This window comes from Haliotis rubra, unplaced genomic scaffold (assembly GCF_003918875.1).
Source record: "Haliotis rubra isolate DU_JTF1 unplaced genomic scaffold, ASM391887v1 Scf82, whole genome shotgun sequence".
Classification (NCBI taxonomy): domain Eukaryota; kingdom Metazoa; phylum Mollusca; class Gastropoda; order Lepetellida; family Haliotidae; genus Haliotis; species Haliotis rubra.
The window spans coordinates 1,687,653-1,704,742 of record NW_025767546.1 but is presented as its reverse complement, the minus strand read 5'-3'; the positions used below and the strand labels follow the sequence as shown (position 1 = coordinate 1,704,742).

Genomic DNA, 17,090 nt, shown 5'->3' with positions numbered 1-17,090 from the left:
TTGCTATGGTGGTAAAAGATGGTATATGTCAAGAAGGTGGCCACTATGTACGGATTGCTATAGTGGTAAAGATGATGTATATGTCAAGAAGGGGCCCACTATGTACGGATTGCTATTGTAGTAAAGATGGTATATGTCAAGAATGGATTATGTACGGATTGCTACTAGCTATGTGTACAGTTGCTATAGTGGTAAAGATGATCATATGTCAAGAAGGGGCCACTATGTACGGATTGCTATAGTGGTAAAGATGGTATATGTCAAGAAGGGGCAGCTATGTACGGATTGCTATTGTGGTAAAGATGGTATATGCCAAGAAGGGGCAACTATGTACGGATTGCTATTGTGGTAAAGATGGTATATGCCAAGAAGGGGCAGCTATGTACGGATTGCTATAGTGGTAAAGATGTCATATGTCCAGCAGTAACATTGCAAAGTTTGACGCCAATGTACTATGGTAAAGAGGATATATGTAAAGAAGGGGGCAAGGGTTGACGTGTTGTGGTGTGGTTGAATAAGGGTTTATGTCCATATGGATTGATGCAAGGTCAAGGTTAAGACCTATTGAATGGTGCATCGACAAAACGTGGACACTGTACATGTGTGACTGAACTTACTGGTAACTTCTTGTTATATATAAGTCTTGTTGGAATCACTATGCCTTGAAACAAACGTGCTAAAACTATTCATTAACCTACGACAAGCTGAACCTGAACCTGTCTCACCTCGCTTCAGATACATCACAGTGTTATTTTTCTTTGATTATACCATCTTCACTTCGTGCTAAATCTTGATAGTACAATTACAATAATAAATTACTAAATTGGTGATCAACAAGATTTTAATGAAAATAGTGTCATTTAAATTATAGGAATATTAAGAAACGCCAGGTTTCTGATAGCAGTTCCAGAATATATCATTGCAATTGTATATTGTGATACTTGAACTATATATCTTTAATACCAAGTGGTGTGTCCTTCCGTTGACCTGAGCTTCTGTTCCAACGCCGGCCTGTGCGGGGTGTACAGCAACTTCCCCTACGACTGTCCAAACCTTTGTGGAACTTGTCCCAGAAGTGAGTGGTCGTAGCTTACCTCATCTTTAGTGATTCATACAGACATTGTTGAGTTCAATCAATATCAAACCTGAATAATGAATCGTGTACAATCTCGTATTCTGTAGCCGAGTGGTTAAAGCGTTCGCTCGTCACGCCGAAGACCCGGGTTCGATTCCCCACATGGGAACAATGTGTGAAGCCTATTTCTGGTGTCCCCCTCACTCACTCATACTCACTCTCTCATATCCTGTACAGACTCAAACAACTTCATCCTCGCACTGACTCACTCATATCCTGTACAGACTCAAACAACTTCATCCTCACACTCACTCACTCATATCCTGTACAGACTCAAACAACTTCATCCTCACACTCACTCACTCATATCCTGTACAGACTCAAACAACTTCATCCTCACACTCACTCACTCATATCCTGTACAGACTCAAACAACTTCATCCTCACACTCACTCACTCATATCCTGTACAGACTCAAACAACTTCTTCATCCTCACTCACTCACTGTACTCAAACAACATATCCTGTACAGACTCAAACAACTTCATCCTCACACTCACTCACTCATATCCTGTACAGACTCAAACAACTTCATCCTCACACTCCTCTCACTCATATCCTGTACAGACTCAAACAACTTCATCCCTCACACTCACTCCACTCATATCCTGTACAGACTCAAACAACTTCATCCTCACACTCACTCACTCATATCCTGTACAGACTCAAACAACTTCATCCTCACACTCACTCACTCAAACAACTATATCCTGTACAGACTCAAACAACTTCATCCTCACACTCACTCACATATCCTGTACAGACTCAAACAACTTCATCCTCACTCACTCCTGTACACTCAAAACAACTTCATCCTCACATATCCTGTACAGACTCAAACAACTTCATCCTCACACTCACTCCTCACTCATATCCTGTACAGACTCAAACAACTTCATCCTCACACTCACTCACTCATATCCTGTACAGACTCAAACAACTTCATCCTCACACTCACTCATTCATATCCTGTACAGACTCAAACAACTTCATCCTCACACTCACTCACTCATATCCTGTACAGACTCAAACAACTTCATCCTCACACTCACACTCACTCATATCCTGTACAGACTCAAACAACTTCATCCTCACACTCACTCTCACTCATATCCTGTACAGACTCAAACAACTTCATCCTCCACACTCACTCACTCATATCCTGTACAGACTCAAACAACTTCATCCTCACACTCACTCACTCATATCCTGTACAGACTCAAACAACTTCATCCCTCACACTCACTCACTCATATCCTGTACAGACTCAAACAACTTCATCCTCACACTCACTCACTCATATCCTGTACAGACTCAAACAACTTCATCCTCACACTCACTCACTCATATCCTGTACAGACTCAAACAACTTCATCCTCACACTCACTCACTCATATCCTGTACAGACTCAAACAACTTCATCCTCGCACTCACTCACTCATCATATCCTGTACAGACTCAAACAACTTCATCCTCACACTCACTCACTCATATCCTGTACAGACTCAAACAACTTCATCCTCACACTCACTCACTTATATCCTGTACAGACTCAAACAACTTCATCCTCACACTCACTCACTCATATCCTGTACAGACTCAAACAACTTCATCCTCACACTCACTCACTCATATCCTGTACAGACTCAAACAACTTCATCCTCACACTCACTCACTCATATCCTGTACAGACTCAAACAACTTCATCCTCGCACTCACTCACTCATATCCTGTACAGACTCAAACAACTTCATCCTCACACTCACTCACTCATATCCTGTACAGACTCAAACAACTTCATCCTCCCACTCACTCACTCACTCATATCCTGTACAGACTCAAACAACTTCATCCTCACACTCACTCACTCATATCCTGTACAGACTCAAACAACTTCATCCTCACACTCACTCACTCATATCCTGTACAGACTCAAACAACTTCATCCTCACACTCACTCACTTCATATCCTGTACAGACTCAAACAACTTCATCCTCGCACTCACTCACTCATATTCTGTACAGACTCAAACAACTTCATCCTGTGATATTTGAATCGTTGCTGTCTTCTGTATATTTCAGCTTGTAACAAAGTGTGTGAAAACGGCGGGACTCAGAACACCATACCTTGCCTGTGTCACTGTCCACCTGACTACACCGGGGATATATGTGAGACACCAAGTACGTATATCTATGTTATACATTCACTCACTCACTCACTCACTCACTCACTCACTGACCGGTTTGACTAGCTGATGAAATTAAGACCTTCAAGGTGAGAACTGTCAGAAATCTGAATTACGTTATACCCGTGATTTTTATACCCTGTAAGTATTCCGTCATATATTAACCTTTTGTTTCTCTGAGGTTTTTTATTTGAGGATACTTGGATTTGAGTGTTGTCCTGATATAACACCGACTGCTATGTGGAATGGAAACAATTATTCAGATGAAGACGACCTCTCTGCTTCAGTATCTGCTGTGAACGGCGAATGGGGTCAGTGGGGGGAGTGGAACACGGCGTCTGTCGGCTGCCCTGCAACCTGCGGGAACATGGCCTACAAGACCACCTGGCGAACCAGGGCGTGTGACAACCCCGCCCCCTCTAACGGGGGTCAGGACTGTGTGGGCGAGGCGACACAGCCTAGACAGGAGAGCTGTAGACTGACTAACCCGTGTCCAGGTAAGTCCACCCCAGGTACAGTCTGTGTTATTGAATCAGGGAACGGTATGTCCGCGATCCGAGAATATGGATAGTAAAACACTCTCATTCTGAGATAACGTATGGATATGTACCACGATTCGTCAATCCAGTCCATTTCTAATCTAAAACATTATGACCCGTGAAGGTCCGGGTTAGAATATTGGCCTCCAGTAATCCATGCTTGTCGTAATAGGCGAGACCCGTGAAGGTCCGGGTTAGAATATTGGCCTCCAGTAACCCATGCTTGTCGAAAGAGGCGTCTAACGGGATCGGGTGGTCAGGCTCGCTGACTTGGTTGACACTTGTCATCGGTTCCCAATTGCGCAGATCGATGCTCATGCTGTTGATCACTGGATTGTCTGGTCCAGACTCGACTATTTACAGACCGCCGCCATATAGCTGGAATATTGCTGAGTGCGGCGTAAAATCAACTCACTCACTAAAACATTACGCAAGGAAATATGTCGTGATGATTAGGGCAGTCCAGTTGCGACAGTATCAACACGGCCACATGTCGTTATCGTGGTAGTCGTGCACCTGGACAACAAACAAGCAGCCATTGTAGCCACGGAGATAATTTCTTCCGTGGGTATTTGGCATGGCGTGTGATGCACTGGATCATTGTCTGAACGACCGCCTTTAAATGAGCATACACGTGTCCTTCATGTTAGGGACCATCCGTTGGATTTTCTGGAGAAGAGGTGAAGTGGGTGGAGTCCGGATGCATGGATATTATATTGAAACTATACATATTGTTTCAGCTACAGCTGAAAAGCCAGTTATATTTTTACTACAACTCTAAGCCCAATATATTTTTTGAAAGTCACCTTTTATCAATGTATTGATGGTAGAAGACAATTTTCTTATCTTTCAATAGCCAGGGACATATATATTTTTAGCCAGAGACTGTAATTTTTCAACATAAAGCCACAAACATGTTCTGGAAAGTTAAAACAGATTTCTAGAAGGATGTTGATTTGTGTCATGGTTAGAACAGCGTGTTTCGTGAATGCATTTCTATAGTTCAATAAAATAGATTTAGCCAACCCTGGTCTATTTTCCTACGCTGAAAAGCCTGTTTGTCAAGTAAGGTGGCAGGAACGACAGTAGCTCAAATGTCGACAGGCTATATGTTGAACTTTACTACAGCAAATATTTCATTATAAATACCACGCCTAGATCTTTAGTATGTTTATACTCCAGTTATTACACAGATCACTTATTGCCTGTCTTTAACGAAGATTTATAAGGATAATTTAATATTTGATTATAATGTTGGATGTAAGAAAGGTTAACGGGTTCACTATACTGTGAACTAACTCCTAAAAATATCTCAAAACTATGGAATCCTAGAAGGGACAAAGTCGCGTTGCCCTAATTAATAATTTACCAAAGTGCGGCAATTCGGCAATACGACTTTTGGTCACTTGTAGCATTGTCACTACGTCAGGAACATGGGTTTATCAGGTATAATTATATCTTCCTTGAGTTATGTAAATTGAATATCTCTCTAAACAATGACATTAAAACGTCCGTTTCAATTTTACTTTTCTTTCAAACTCTCTGAACAGTTGACGGCAAAGTAAGCGACTGGTCAAGTTGGGGTGGTCAAACCTGCTCAGTTACTTGTGGTCACGACGCTACCATGTCACTGTTTAGGACACGCACCTGCACCAACCCAGCACCAGCCTATGGGGGAGCGGACTGCACGGATATACTGTCTGAGACCATGGAAGTCAGCTGCAACCTTCCCTACTGCCCGAGTAAGACTTACGAATAACCATTTATGATAAGCCGAACACGATTTGTTAAACATCTCATATGTTTGGACAGTGTCATGAATTATTCCAAATATTACATATGTTACATTTGACCTCATTGTTCATGGCACATAGAATGCCGTTATTTTGCATTGCAGTATTTTGTTTCTTTCGTGATTTTGCTTTTGGCTGAATGCCTTATTTTTTAGTGTTTAACTTGTCTGCTTTTAGTTTTTGTTTTGTTTTGTTGGGTTTTTTTATTTGTTTGTTTTGTTTTTGTGTGTTTGTTGTGTTTTTTTTGTGGGTTTTTTTGTTGTGTGTGTGTTTTTATGCTTTTTGAGGGTTTTATTTTGGTTTTTGTTTTTTCTTTTTTTTTTGCGGTTTTGTTTAATTTATTTTATTTTATTTACTGGGGCGTGTGTTTGTTTTTTTCTTTACACAAAACTGAATGACATATTTAATATTTTGGTGGGTGCTTTGAATAATACAATACTTTATACATCTAATTACATCGAATTACAAACCGAAACATGAGTCTCAATAACCTAATCAGACAATGACCTACTTTTCCGCCGATCCGAGTTTTCTCGTGCGAAAGTGAAAATTGACAACACAAACAACTATGGTTACTCTGAAATCCAATTCCTTGTCTCATTAGAAAATGGTTTTTACAAATGAATTTTAATTTTAAACTTTAATAATATCGTATTTTTATATATTATGGCGAGGTGTAGGCAGCATGACCTTAACTAAGGCGTCACAGTCTGCCCCGGTTTGATGAGGTCGTAAAATGATTCGCCAAACTTTTCTAGTGGCAGATCCTCGTTTTGAGATTTCCACGATTTCCAGGTTTCTGTTTGTCAGAGCTCGCTGTACGACAGCACGCTGCACGACGTGTTTGCAAGGATTAGATTGAGCGTAGTGTTGCAATATACAAGTGCTTAGATGTATCAAATAATACTGATTAATATTTATGTATCCAGTTAAATGAATTAGTCTCAACATTCTGGACTGGTTAGTGTACTAAGTTGCGCAATAGGACGGAACCCAGACAACAGGCAACGAGACTGTTGTGTAATCAATGTAATGACTTGTAGAATAATGCAACGACGGTATAGAATAATGGCTCCCTTTTAAAGCCAAGGACTTCATTATCAGAAATATATTACTGGAGAAATTTCTAAATTTGTATTTTTGATCAAACTATCTACAAAAACAAGGATATATCTATATACTCTTGATGATGACTTATGCCATGGATCCATGTTCAGTCAGCGGCGGCATATCAGCCTGGGGACAATGGAGCACACCGCAGTGTCCCCAGTCGTGTGGCTTGTCTGCCCAGAAGGAGGTGAGGAGGACCCGGAGCTGCACCAACCCTCCCCCACAGTACGGGGGACGTGACTGCACTGAGGCACGCTCCCAGACGGCGCTTGTCCCCTGCAATATTGGGCCTTGTCCAGGTAGGACAATGGACTTGTGTGAATACAAACTGTACTTAACCCATAGATTTTAAAGTGGGTATGGTTTTACGTCGCTTTAGCAACACTCCAACAATAATACAGCAGGATATATGAGAAAAGTCTTCATATAGTGTACACACGCGGGGAATCGAACCCGGACTCCCGGCGAGACGACTTAACCACAAGGCTAAATAATGCATCTTCTCATGAACTTGCTAGATCCTCCACCACGACTAACTGTAAACAGTTTGCTGCTGAAGGGGAGAATGCTAAGCACTGGCTATATTTTCATCTGACTCTTCGTGACGACTTAGGCGCTGTACCTATGTGTGCATTATCTCCCATTAGAGTTGTCACCTGTTGTTTCTCTCTGACAAAACTCCGTGACGACCAAGGTCGTGTGTGGTTGTGCATTATCTCCCATTAGAGTTGTCACCTGTTGTTTCTCTCTCTGACAAAACTCCGTGACGACCAAGGTCGTGTGTGGTTGTGCATTATCTCCCATTAGAGTTGTCACCTGTTGTTTCTCTCTGACAAAACTCCGTGACGACGTCACCTGCTGTTTCTCTCTCTGACAAAACTCCGTGACGACCAAGGTCGTGTGTGGTTGTGCATTATCTCCCATTAGAGTTGTCACCTGCTGTTTCTCTCTCTGACAAAAGTTCCGTGACGACCAAGGTCGTGTGTGGTTGTGCATTATCTCCCATTAGAGTTGTCACCTGCTGTTTCTCTCTCTGACAAAGTTCCGTGACGACCAAGGTCGTGTGTGGTTGTGCATTATCTCCCATTAGAGTTGTCACCTGCTGTTTCTCTCTCTGACAAAGTTCCGTGACGACCAAGGTCGTGTGTGGTTGTGCATTATCTCCTATTAGAGTTGTCACCTGCTGTTTCTCTCTCTCTGACAAAGTTCCGTGACGACTAAGGTCGTGTGTGGTTGTGCATTATCTCCCATTAGAGTTGTCACCTGCTGTTTCTCTCTCTGACAAAGTTCCGTGACGACTAAGGTCGTGTGTGGTTGTGCATTATCTCCTATTAGAGTTGTCACCTGTTGTATCTCTCTCTGACAAAGTTCCGTGACGACTTCGCACATATTATATTTATCGATTTTAATTAATCCTATTTAACAACCAAATCGAAACCTCGAGGATAAGACAAATTCATACACATTCACAGAAAGCCTTCCTACACATTTTCGTAGATAACCATACATTTTATCGCTCCGAAGGTGGGGTGGACGGTGGAGTGAGTGAGTGGAGTGTCTGGACGGGCTCTACCTGCTCTGTCACGTGCGGAGTATTGGCCGTGAGGAACGTGACCCGGACGAGGACTTGCACCAATCCTTCACCCCAAAATGGCGGCCGGGATTGTCTGGAGACATTACTGGAAACAACTGTCAGAAGCTGCCAGCTCAGCGGGTGTCCAGGTAGAGTGCTTATTGACGAGTTATACATCCGAGTCAACACAAGAAACTATCACTCTTACTTTAATAATCTTTACCAGTAGCGAAACAAACACCGACATATAAATTATGTGACCTTTGAAGATTCCAAGGGACGATATGTGAACCCCGGCAGTGTAAGCTTGTTGGAACTGGCGAATATATGGACCGGATGGAGAGGCTCGTTGGCACCGTTGATTGCAGGCCCCCATACCCCAATGGCATGGATCAATACTCATTAATTATATCGATCACATGATCAGCTGGTCCGGTTCTATTATGAACTGTCCGTCGTCATATGGCACGGTGTTAATCAACACACGAGTGAGTGAGTATGTTTTTATACCGCTTTTAGCAATATTCCAGCTATATCACAGCGGGTGAAATCAACAAACGAATGAAACAAAGACACAGGTTTGTTATTTGCAAATACATCCACGTAACTCAATATCATTACCAGTATCAAGTGTTTACCTGATACCCTCAGGCCATATAATTATAATATTCTTGTTTCTCATTACCGCCCGACCCCAAAAATCGACCCGGCCCTAAGATTTCTTTTTATCTTTTACACTAGAGAAAATGCAACTTTGACTCTCAAAATGTGTATGAATTTTTCACACTTCTAAGTTCTGATTTTCTATTGGAGAAGGTGTAAATTTCCACAGAAATCAAGGGTTTTTTTTACATAAAATAACATAAAATGTGAAAATAAATCCGCCCGCCCGATCCATATTTTTGGGGAAAAAGTGATTGGAAACAAGAATATTTTTTATGTGGCCTTATTGTGAGTTGGTTGCATGATTGGGTCACCCAACATTTGTAATCTGTGACATACAATGTGGACACAAATTCCATGAATGCTGATGAAAAAAGGGACATGGACATTATCGAAGGTGGAGTTCGAACCCACACCCAAGAGACCATGACAGTAAGATACCTATAGCTCGCTATTTAAGTCAAGTTGTGGTCTGTGCATCTGTCTCAAACATTATCTGGCTAAAGTTCATATTGCAGACAAATCGAAATGGGATGTTTCAGTTGATGGCGGCTTCACACAGTGGGGACTGTGGACCAATCCGCCATGCTCCATGGCCTGTGGAAGTGCCACGAAAAGTGTGACCAGAACCAGGTCTTGTAGCAATCCCACCCCACAGAACGGTGGACGACCGTGCACTGGTAACAGTTCAGAATCAGAAGAAAGGAACTGTGGTCTTCCCCCATGCACAGGCACGTATGACAAATAATGAGTGAGTGAGTTTAGTTTTACGCCGATTTTAGCAATATTCCAGCAATATCACGGCGGGGGACTCCAGAAATGGGCTTCACACATTGTACCCATGTGGGGAATCGAACCCGGGTCTTCGGCGTGACTAGCCAACGCTTTAACCACCATGCTACTCCGCCGCCCCCCTACAGGGTGAAGTTACTGGTAGTGGACATCGTTTTACCCACTGGGCCACCCCATCGCCCCCGTATGACACATACCGTCTAATGTAGGGGATATTCAAGAAAAACTGTCACAACTATTTTTTGTTTTTATATATTTGATGAGATCGATGGGTTAACAGTGTAGAAGAACATCTGCTGAGATTTGGAATCGTCATTGAACGTCAGATAACCACATATTTGGGATAATGTCCATCGCGTCATTTACTATGTAGTGTCAACTCATAGACATCGCAGTGTTCTGTTCACAAGACAACCACGGATGGGACGAGGCATACTCTTAATCAATCGCCCAACGTCAACTTGGTTCATTTCATCCCCGGACCAGGGGATGAGGCAACTCCCAGGACCTGCACTCCCATACTCCCTTGACCTGCACTCCCATACTCCCTTGACCTGCACTCCCATACTCCCTTGACCTGCACTCCCATACTCCCTTGACCTGCACTCCCATACTCCCTTGACCTGCACTCCCATACTCCCTTGACCTGCACTCCCATACTACCTTGACCTGCACTCCCATACTACCTTGACCTGCACTCCCATACTCCCTTGACCTGCACTCCCATACTCCCTTGACCTGCACTCCCATACTCCCTTGACCTGCACTCCCTCCCATACTCCCTTGACCTGCACTCCCATACTCCCTTGACCTGCACTCCCTCCCATACTCCCTTGACCTGCACTCAGATACTCCCTTGACCTGCGCCTCCCATACTCCCTTGACCTGCACCATTTCAATCCCGTGACCTGCACTCCCATACCCCTTGACCTGCACTCCCTCCCCATACCCCCTTGACCTGCACTCCCATACTCTCTTGACCTGCACTCCCATACCCCTTGACCTGCGCTCCATACTCCCTTGACCTGCACTCCCTCCCATACTCCCTTGACCTGCACTCAGATACTCCCTTGACCTGCACTCCCATACCCCTTGACCTGCGCTCAGATACTCCCTTTGACCTGCGCTCCCATACTCCCCTTGACCTGCACTCCCTCCCATACTCCCTTGACCTGCACTCCCATACTACCTTGACCTGCAACTCCCATACTCCCTTTGAACTGCACTCCCTCCCATACTCCCTTGACCTGCACTCCCATACCCCTTGACCTGCACTCCCTCCCATACTCCCTTGACCTGCACTCCCATACTCCCGTGACCTGCACCACTTTATTCCCGTGACCCGCACTCCTTTAAGTCCACCCGCACCCCTTTAAGTCCATGACCTCCACCACTTTTTACTCCCGTGACCACGCCCTTTAAGTCCATGACCTGCACTCCTTTACTCCCTGTTACCCACACCCTTTAAAGTCCATGACCTCCACCACTTTACTCCCGTGACCACGCCCTTTTTAAGTCCATGACCTGCACTCCCGTTTACTTCCCCTTGACTCCACGCCCTTTTTAAGTCCATGACATGCGCCTGTTTACCAAGCTTCCTGTCACCCGCAACCCTTTTTAAGTCCATGACCTGCACCATTTACTCCCGTGACCCGCAACCCTTTAAATCCATGACCTGCACCACTATGTTCCTGTGACCCTACACCCCTTTAAGTTCATGACCTGCACCCGTTTACTCCCCGTGACCTGCACCCCTTTAAGTCCATGACATGCACCTGTTTACTCCCGTCACCCGCACCCCTTTTTACATGACCTGCACTTTCTTCTTTACTTTACTCCTGCAAGTACACGCACCCCTTTAAGTCCATGACCTGCACCACTTTTACTCCCTGTGACCACGCCCTTTTAAGTCCATGACCTGCACTCCTTTACTCCCTTGACTCCACGCCCTTTAAGTCCATGACATGCGCCTTTCTTACTCCTCCTGTCACCCGCAACCCCCTTTAAGTCCATGACCTGCACCATTTACTCCCGTGACCTGCAACCCTTTAAATCCATGACCTGCAACCACTATGCTCCCGTGACCTCTCACCCCCTTTAAGTTCATGACCTGCACCTGCTTACTCCCCGTGACCTGCACCCCTTTAAGTCCATGACATGCACCCGTTTACTCCTGTCACCCGCACCCCTTTTTACATGACCTGCACTTTACTTTACTCCCGTAACACGCACCCCTTTTTAAGTCCATGACCTGCGCTACTTTGCCCTGACCTGCACCTCCCGTGTAACCCGCACCCCTTTAAGTCCATGACTTCCACCACTTTTACTCCTGTGACCACGCCCTTTTAAGTCCATGACCTGCACCATTTTACTTCCCGTGACCCACACCCCTTTAAGTCCATGACCTTGCACCACTATGCTCCTCGTGACTTCTCACCCCTTTAAGTCCATGACCTGCACCTGTTTACCCCCGTGACCTGCACCCCTTTAAGTCCATGACATGCACCCTTTTACTCCCGTAACCCACACCCCTTTAGGGTCCATGACATGCGCCTCCGTTTACTCCTGTCACCCGCAACCCTTTAAGTCCATGACCTGCACTACTTTTACTCCTGTAACCTGCACCCCTTTAAGTCCATGACCTGCACCACTTTACTCCCACTGTAACCCGCACCCCTTTAAGTCTATGACCTCCACCCACTTTTACTCCCGTGACTACGCCCTTTTAAGTCCATGACATGCACTCCTTTACTCCCGTGACCTACACCCTTTTAAGTCCATGACATGCGCTCGTTTACTCCTGTCACCCACAACCTGTAAGTCCATGACCTGCATGCTTTTACTCCCGTAACCTGCACCCCTTTAGGGTCCATGACCTGCACCCCTTTACTCCCGTGACCTGCACCCCTTTAAGTCCATGACATGCACCACTTTGCTTCCGTGGCCTCTCGCCACTTTTGAAGTTCATGACCTGCACCACTTTACTCCCCAGGACCTGCACCCCTTTAAGTCCATGACATGCTCCCCTTACTCCCGTGACCTGCACCACTTTAAGTCCATGACCTGGACCACTTTTACTCCCGTGACCTGCACCCCTTTAAGTCCATGACCTGCACTACTCTACTTCTGTGATCCGTGACCCCCTTTAAGTCCATGACCTGCACCACTTTACTCCCGTGACCTGCATCCCTTTGAGTCCATGGCCTGCACTACTTTACGCCCGTGACCTGCACCCCTTTACTCCCGTGACCTGCACCTCTTTACTCCCGTGACCCGCACCCCTTTAAGTCCATGACCTGCACCACTTTACTCCCGTGACCCGCACCCCTTTAAGTCCATGACCTCCACCCGTTTACTACTTTGACCTTCATCCGTTTATGTCCACCACCCGCGTCTAGTTACGCTTTTGTCCTGTATCACTGTGGGTTTTGTCCTGTATTGTGTCCTGTATCACTTACGCTTACACGTCACTACAAAACTAAAGTAGAGTTCAAAGGAGTGTAAAACCTGAATCTATCACTCATTCTCTTAGAACAGCGATCCACCTGTGTGATCAAAATTGATCTTAATATTTAGGTTCACAATTAATCGTTTGTCACTATCCCAGAACAATTCTTCATTAACAGATGCCCAGACCGACGCTACTTACATGGTGTGGATTGTGGCTAGTGGAAGTGTTGTGGCAGTACTGTTCGTGGTGCTGATCGTCGTCGGGGTGGTCGTGTGTGTCATGAGGAGACGAAGGTAAGGTGGTAAGTCATCCATCAAGATGGAACTTATATTCACAAACATAAGTATAACAAACACAGTCCACAACCCTCTGTCATTCAATATCACTTCGCCAGGAATTGCCGGCAAAACCAGTACCTCATACTATGACGTGAGTTCATATTTCGGAAACATTCGCAGATAACTTGAGAAAAATTTCATACTCATCTACATATACGTACGTACGTACATCGATACATACATAGATACATACATACATACATACATACATACATACATACATACATACATACATACATACACACATACATACAACACACACACACACACACACACACACACACACACATACACACACACATACATACATACATACATACATACATACATACATCTTGATCTATCAATGCATATCAGTATTTTCCTGAGCATTTGCTGTCCTGACAAGACAGATTATCACAAAAATATTCTCAGTTCATCATAGTCATGTGATATACTCGAGATTAGTATTGGTAAGATTCTTGAAGTACTTCTACAAATATTCCATTAATTTCACTGCGGGCATGTGTCGACGTAGGGAATCGAACCCGTGCATTTTTCCTTACCGGTGGCTGCTTTAACCACCAGGCTATCCTACCACACAAATGTGTCTTGAGCATTGACTGTTAAATTCCTGTTTGGTCAGGGCCGACAAGACATCAGGTAAAACCTTCTATGACAGCGACGTGTGGACCACAGACGACAACACTTACACGGCTACCACCGCCCTGACCACCACCACACCGACCACCCCCATGGACAAAACCTACGACGGAAGGCGTCTCTAGAGCAACAACATGACATTATAGGGACACCCAGTCGCAGCTACGCCGCATATTGAAGCTTTATGAAAGTCTGAGAGGCATGAGAAAGCGATGAAATAGTGCTGCCATGTCTGTATATATAACGTATTATTCAATGATTCTTGGAAACAGTATCCATGAAATTGTAATAAATACTAATAATGAATTAAATTGATTCCATGCGGAAGAAATAGTAATTTTGACAGTGAAGTGATAATATAACTTTTTACTGTCATGTCAACACTGTTTGAGTCTTGATTCCCTTTTCATTTTCTTACAACCCCTCAACATCCGGACTAGAATTGCTCTTCAGCAACCCATGCTTGTCTCCCCGTGGAGATCTGGGTTAGAATTGCTCTTCAGCAACCCATGCTTGTCTCCCCCGTGGAGATCTGGGTTAGAATTGCTCTTCAGCAACCCATGCTTGTCTCCCCCGTGGAGATCTGGGTTAGAATTGCTCTTCAGCAACCCATGCTTGTCTCCCCCGTGGAGATCTGGGTTAGAATTGCTCTTCAGCACCCATGCTTGCCTCCCCCGTGGATGTCTGGGTTAGAATTGCTCTTCAGCAACCCATGCTTGTCTCCCCCGTTGAGATCTGGGTTAGAATTGCTCTGCAACCCATGCTTGTCTCCCCGTTGAGATCTGGGTTAGAATTGCTGCTTGTCTCCCATGCTTGTCTCCCAACCCATGCTTGTTGTGGAGATCTGGGTTAGAATTGCTCTGCAACCCATGCTTGTCTCCCCCGTTGAGATCTGGGTTAGAATTGCTCTGCAACCCATGCTTGTCTCCCCCGTGGATATCTGGGATAGAATTGCTCTGCAACCCATGCTTGTCTCCCCCGTGGAGATCTGGGTTAGAATTGCTCTTCAGCAGCCCTTGTCGTAAGAGGGGACTAACGGGATCGGGTGGTCAGGTTCGTTGACTTGTACCCCGTTTACATGGACACTTTTTACTCACGTGTGTATATTTGCATATGGTGTATATTTGCATACGCAGGTAAAAGTATATTTACTTTGCGTTTACATGAAGAATTAGAACCTATATGTATTTTATTATATGGTCATGTGTTTTGTTTCATTTTTAGTTTTTCACATCTGAGGCAAGCATCATACATGATGTAGAGATATACGTTGAAGCGAAAGTATTACGTTTTTCCTATGCTTCTGAACTCTGCACTTATTTTGGCTTTAACAAAACAGAGAAATGTTTGGAAAAAAGAGAGATCAAGTCATTGGTGGCAAAACACTGTCAAATGACATTTTCAGATAATGAATGGGTTGAAAATTTTAAATGTCTAAAGCTACATTTGACCTTCTCTGTGAAGAACTTCACCCCTTTCTGCATAAAGACTCAACTCCAGTGAGGGAGCGCCTTGATGTTGACCACAAAGTTGCTATAGTTGTATACTGGCTAGCAACTTCGACAGACTACAGAACAGTCGGTAATTTGTTTGTAGTATCCAAAGCCACTGTATACATTTGTGTCAAAGATGTGAGTACCACCTTGGTGGAGCATCTCCTGCCCAAGTATGATAGATAGGTATATATTCTTTATTTCCTCCAATTGAATGAAGATTACGATATGCAGTGATAATATATTTTACGTCAAATGATTAAGATGGATTAGTGATATAGTCAAGAATGTTCACATATACACATGTTTTAGCAGGTATCGCCATTTCCTTATAAAATGGCTTACATTAATTTTTACTTTTGCCCACACATCTCTTTCTAGTTCCATAATATATTCTATTGGACATCCAGCAAGTAAGAATAACATCATCATCTTGATCCCAGATCTTAACAAAAGTATCTACATCCAGAATATCACATAAGGTGTTAAAGAGTTCATTTCTGTCATTCATTCGTACATGACATAAACACATGCTTTACAATATCATTGGTGACAGTTTTACAAGAACATTCTCTTGATCCATAGAAAACAAGTCTTGCAATATCAGTTAACTGGTCATTCTTCTCTGCGGCTAGCATCCAGAGATAGTGTTCATTCCTGGATCTTATACTGACAGACCAAGTCTTGAATTAAGATGAACATAAAATATAATGTCTCGATGAGATTTAATAGCATCATTTACGAACCTGGATCAGCATTTCTTATTAATACATTGACAATTATTGACATAGTTAGCAAATATATCGTTTAGGTTATACTTATGTACAAGTAACCCCGTTCCACATGCATCTGTTTTTGCACACATATGTATAAATACACACATGAGCAAACTTTACATACGTGTGTAAATGTGTCATGTGAACACTAGGAGCAAATTTACATGTGGTCGGGACCAGGTGCAAAATTATAATTACACATGTGCAAATTTGCACTGCGAGTAAACTATGTCATGTCATCTTCATTTAGGGGAAAAGTTACATATTACAAACCAAAACATCTCATATGGTCTGACATACTTCATGAATACATTTACAAACGGCGGACTTCCCTACACCATACAAATTCCCCACAGTTCTATATTCTGAAGTTGAAGCCATGCAGTATATTGCGATTGCAAGTTTCATTCGTACATCCTAAGGTTGGCGAACAGCTTGGTCACTAGCTTTTAAGTAATCCCGCAGTTGTGTGCAGATAAGATCGAAAACCCCTTTGTTTATTCAAAAATTATCGTACCAGTCTTTGTCGTAACTAGTTTCATTCATGTCGTTCCAGCAAACAGTCGGTCTTTCTTGTGACAGACCTATTGCAAGAGCAG

At 43.8% G+C, this 17,090-nt stretch overlaps 1 protein-coding gene across 1 annotated transcript; it reads left to right on the top strand.

Annotated features, from left to right (window-relative positions):
• The first annotated feature begins 974 nt into the window (after positions 1 to 974).
• On the top strand, positions 975 to 14,603 carry LOC124262055 (coadhesin-like). The gene is made up of 9 exons (XM_046696477.1): positions 975 to 1,075; positions 3,218 to 3,316; positions 3,609 to 3,818; positions 5,411 to 5,602; positions 6,871 to 7,062; positions 8,288 to 8,485; positions 9,542 to 9,730; positions 13,418 to 13,535; positions 14,206 to 14,603. Exons 3-9 carry the CDS (start codon positions 3,689 to 3,691, stop codon positions 14,345 to 14,347), a joined length of 1,161 nt encoding a protein of 386 aa, XP_046552433.1. The 5' UTR covers positions 975 to 1,075; positions 3,218 to 3,316; positions 3,609 to 3,688; the 3' UTR covers positions 14,348 to 14,603.
• The last annotated feature ends 2,487 nt before the right edge of the window (positions 14,604 to 17,090 follow it).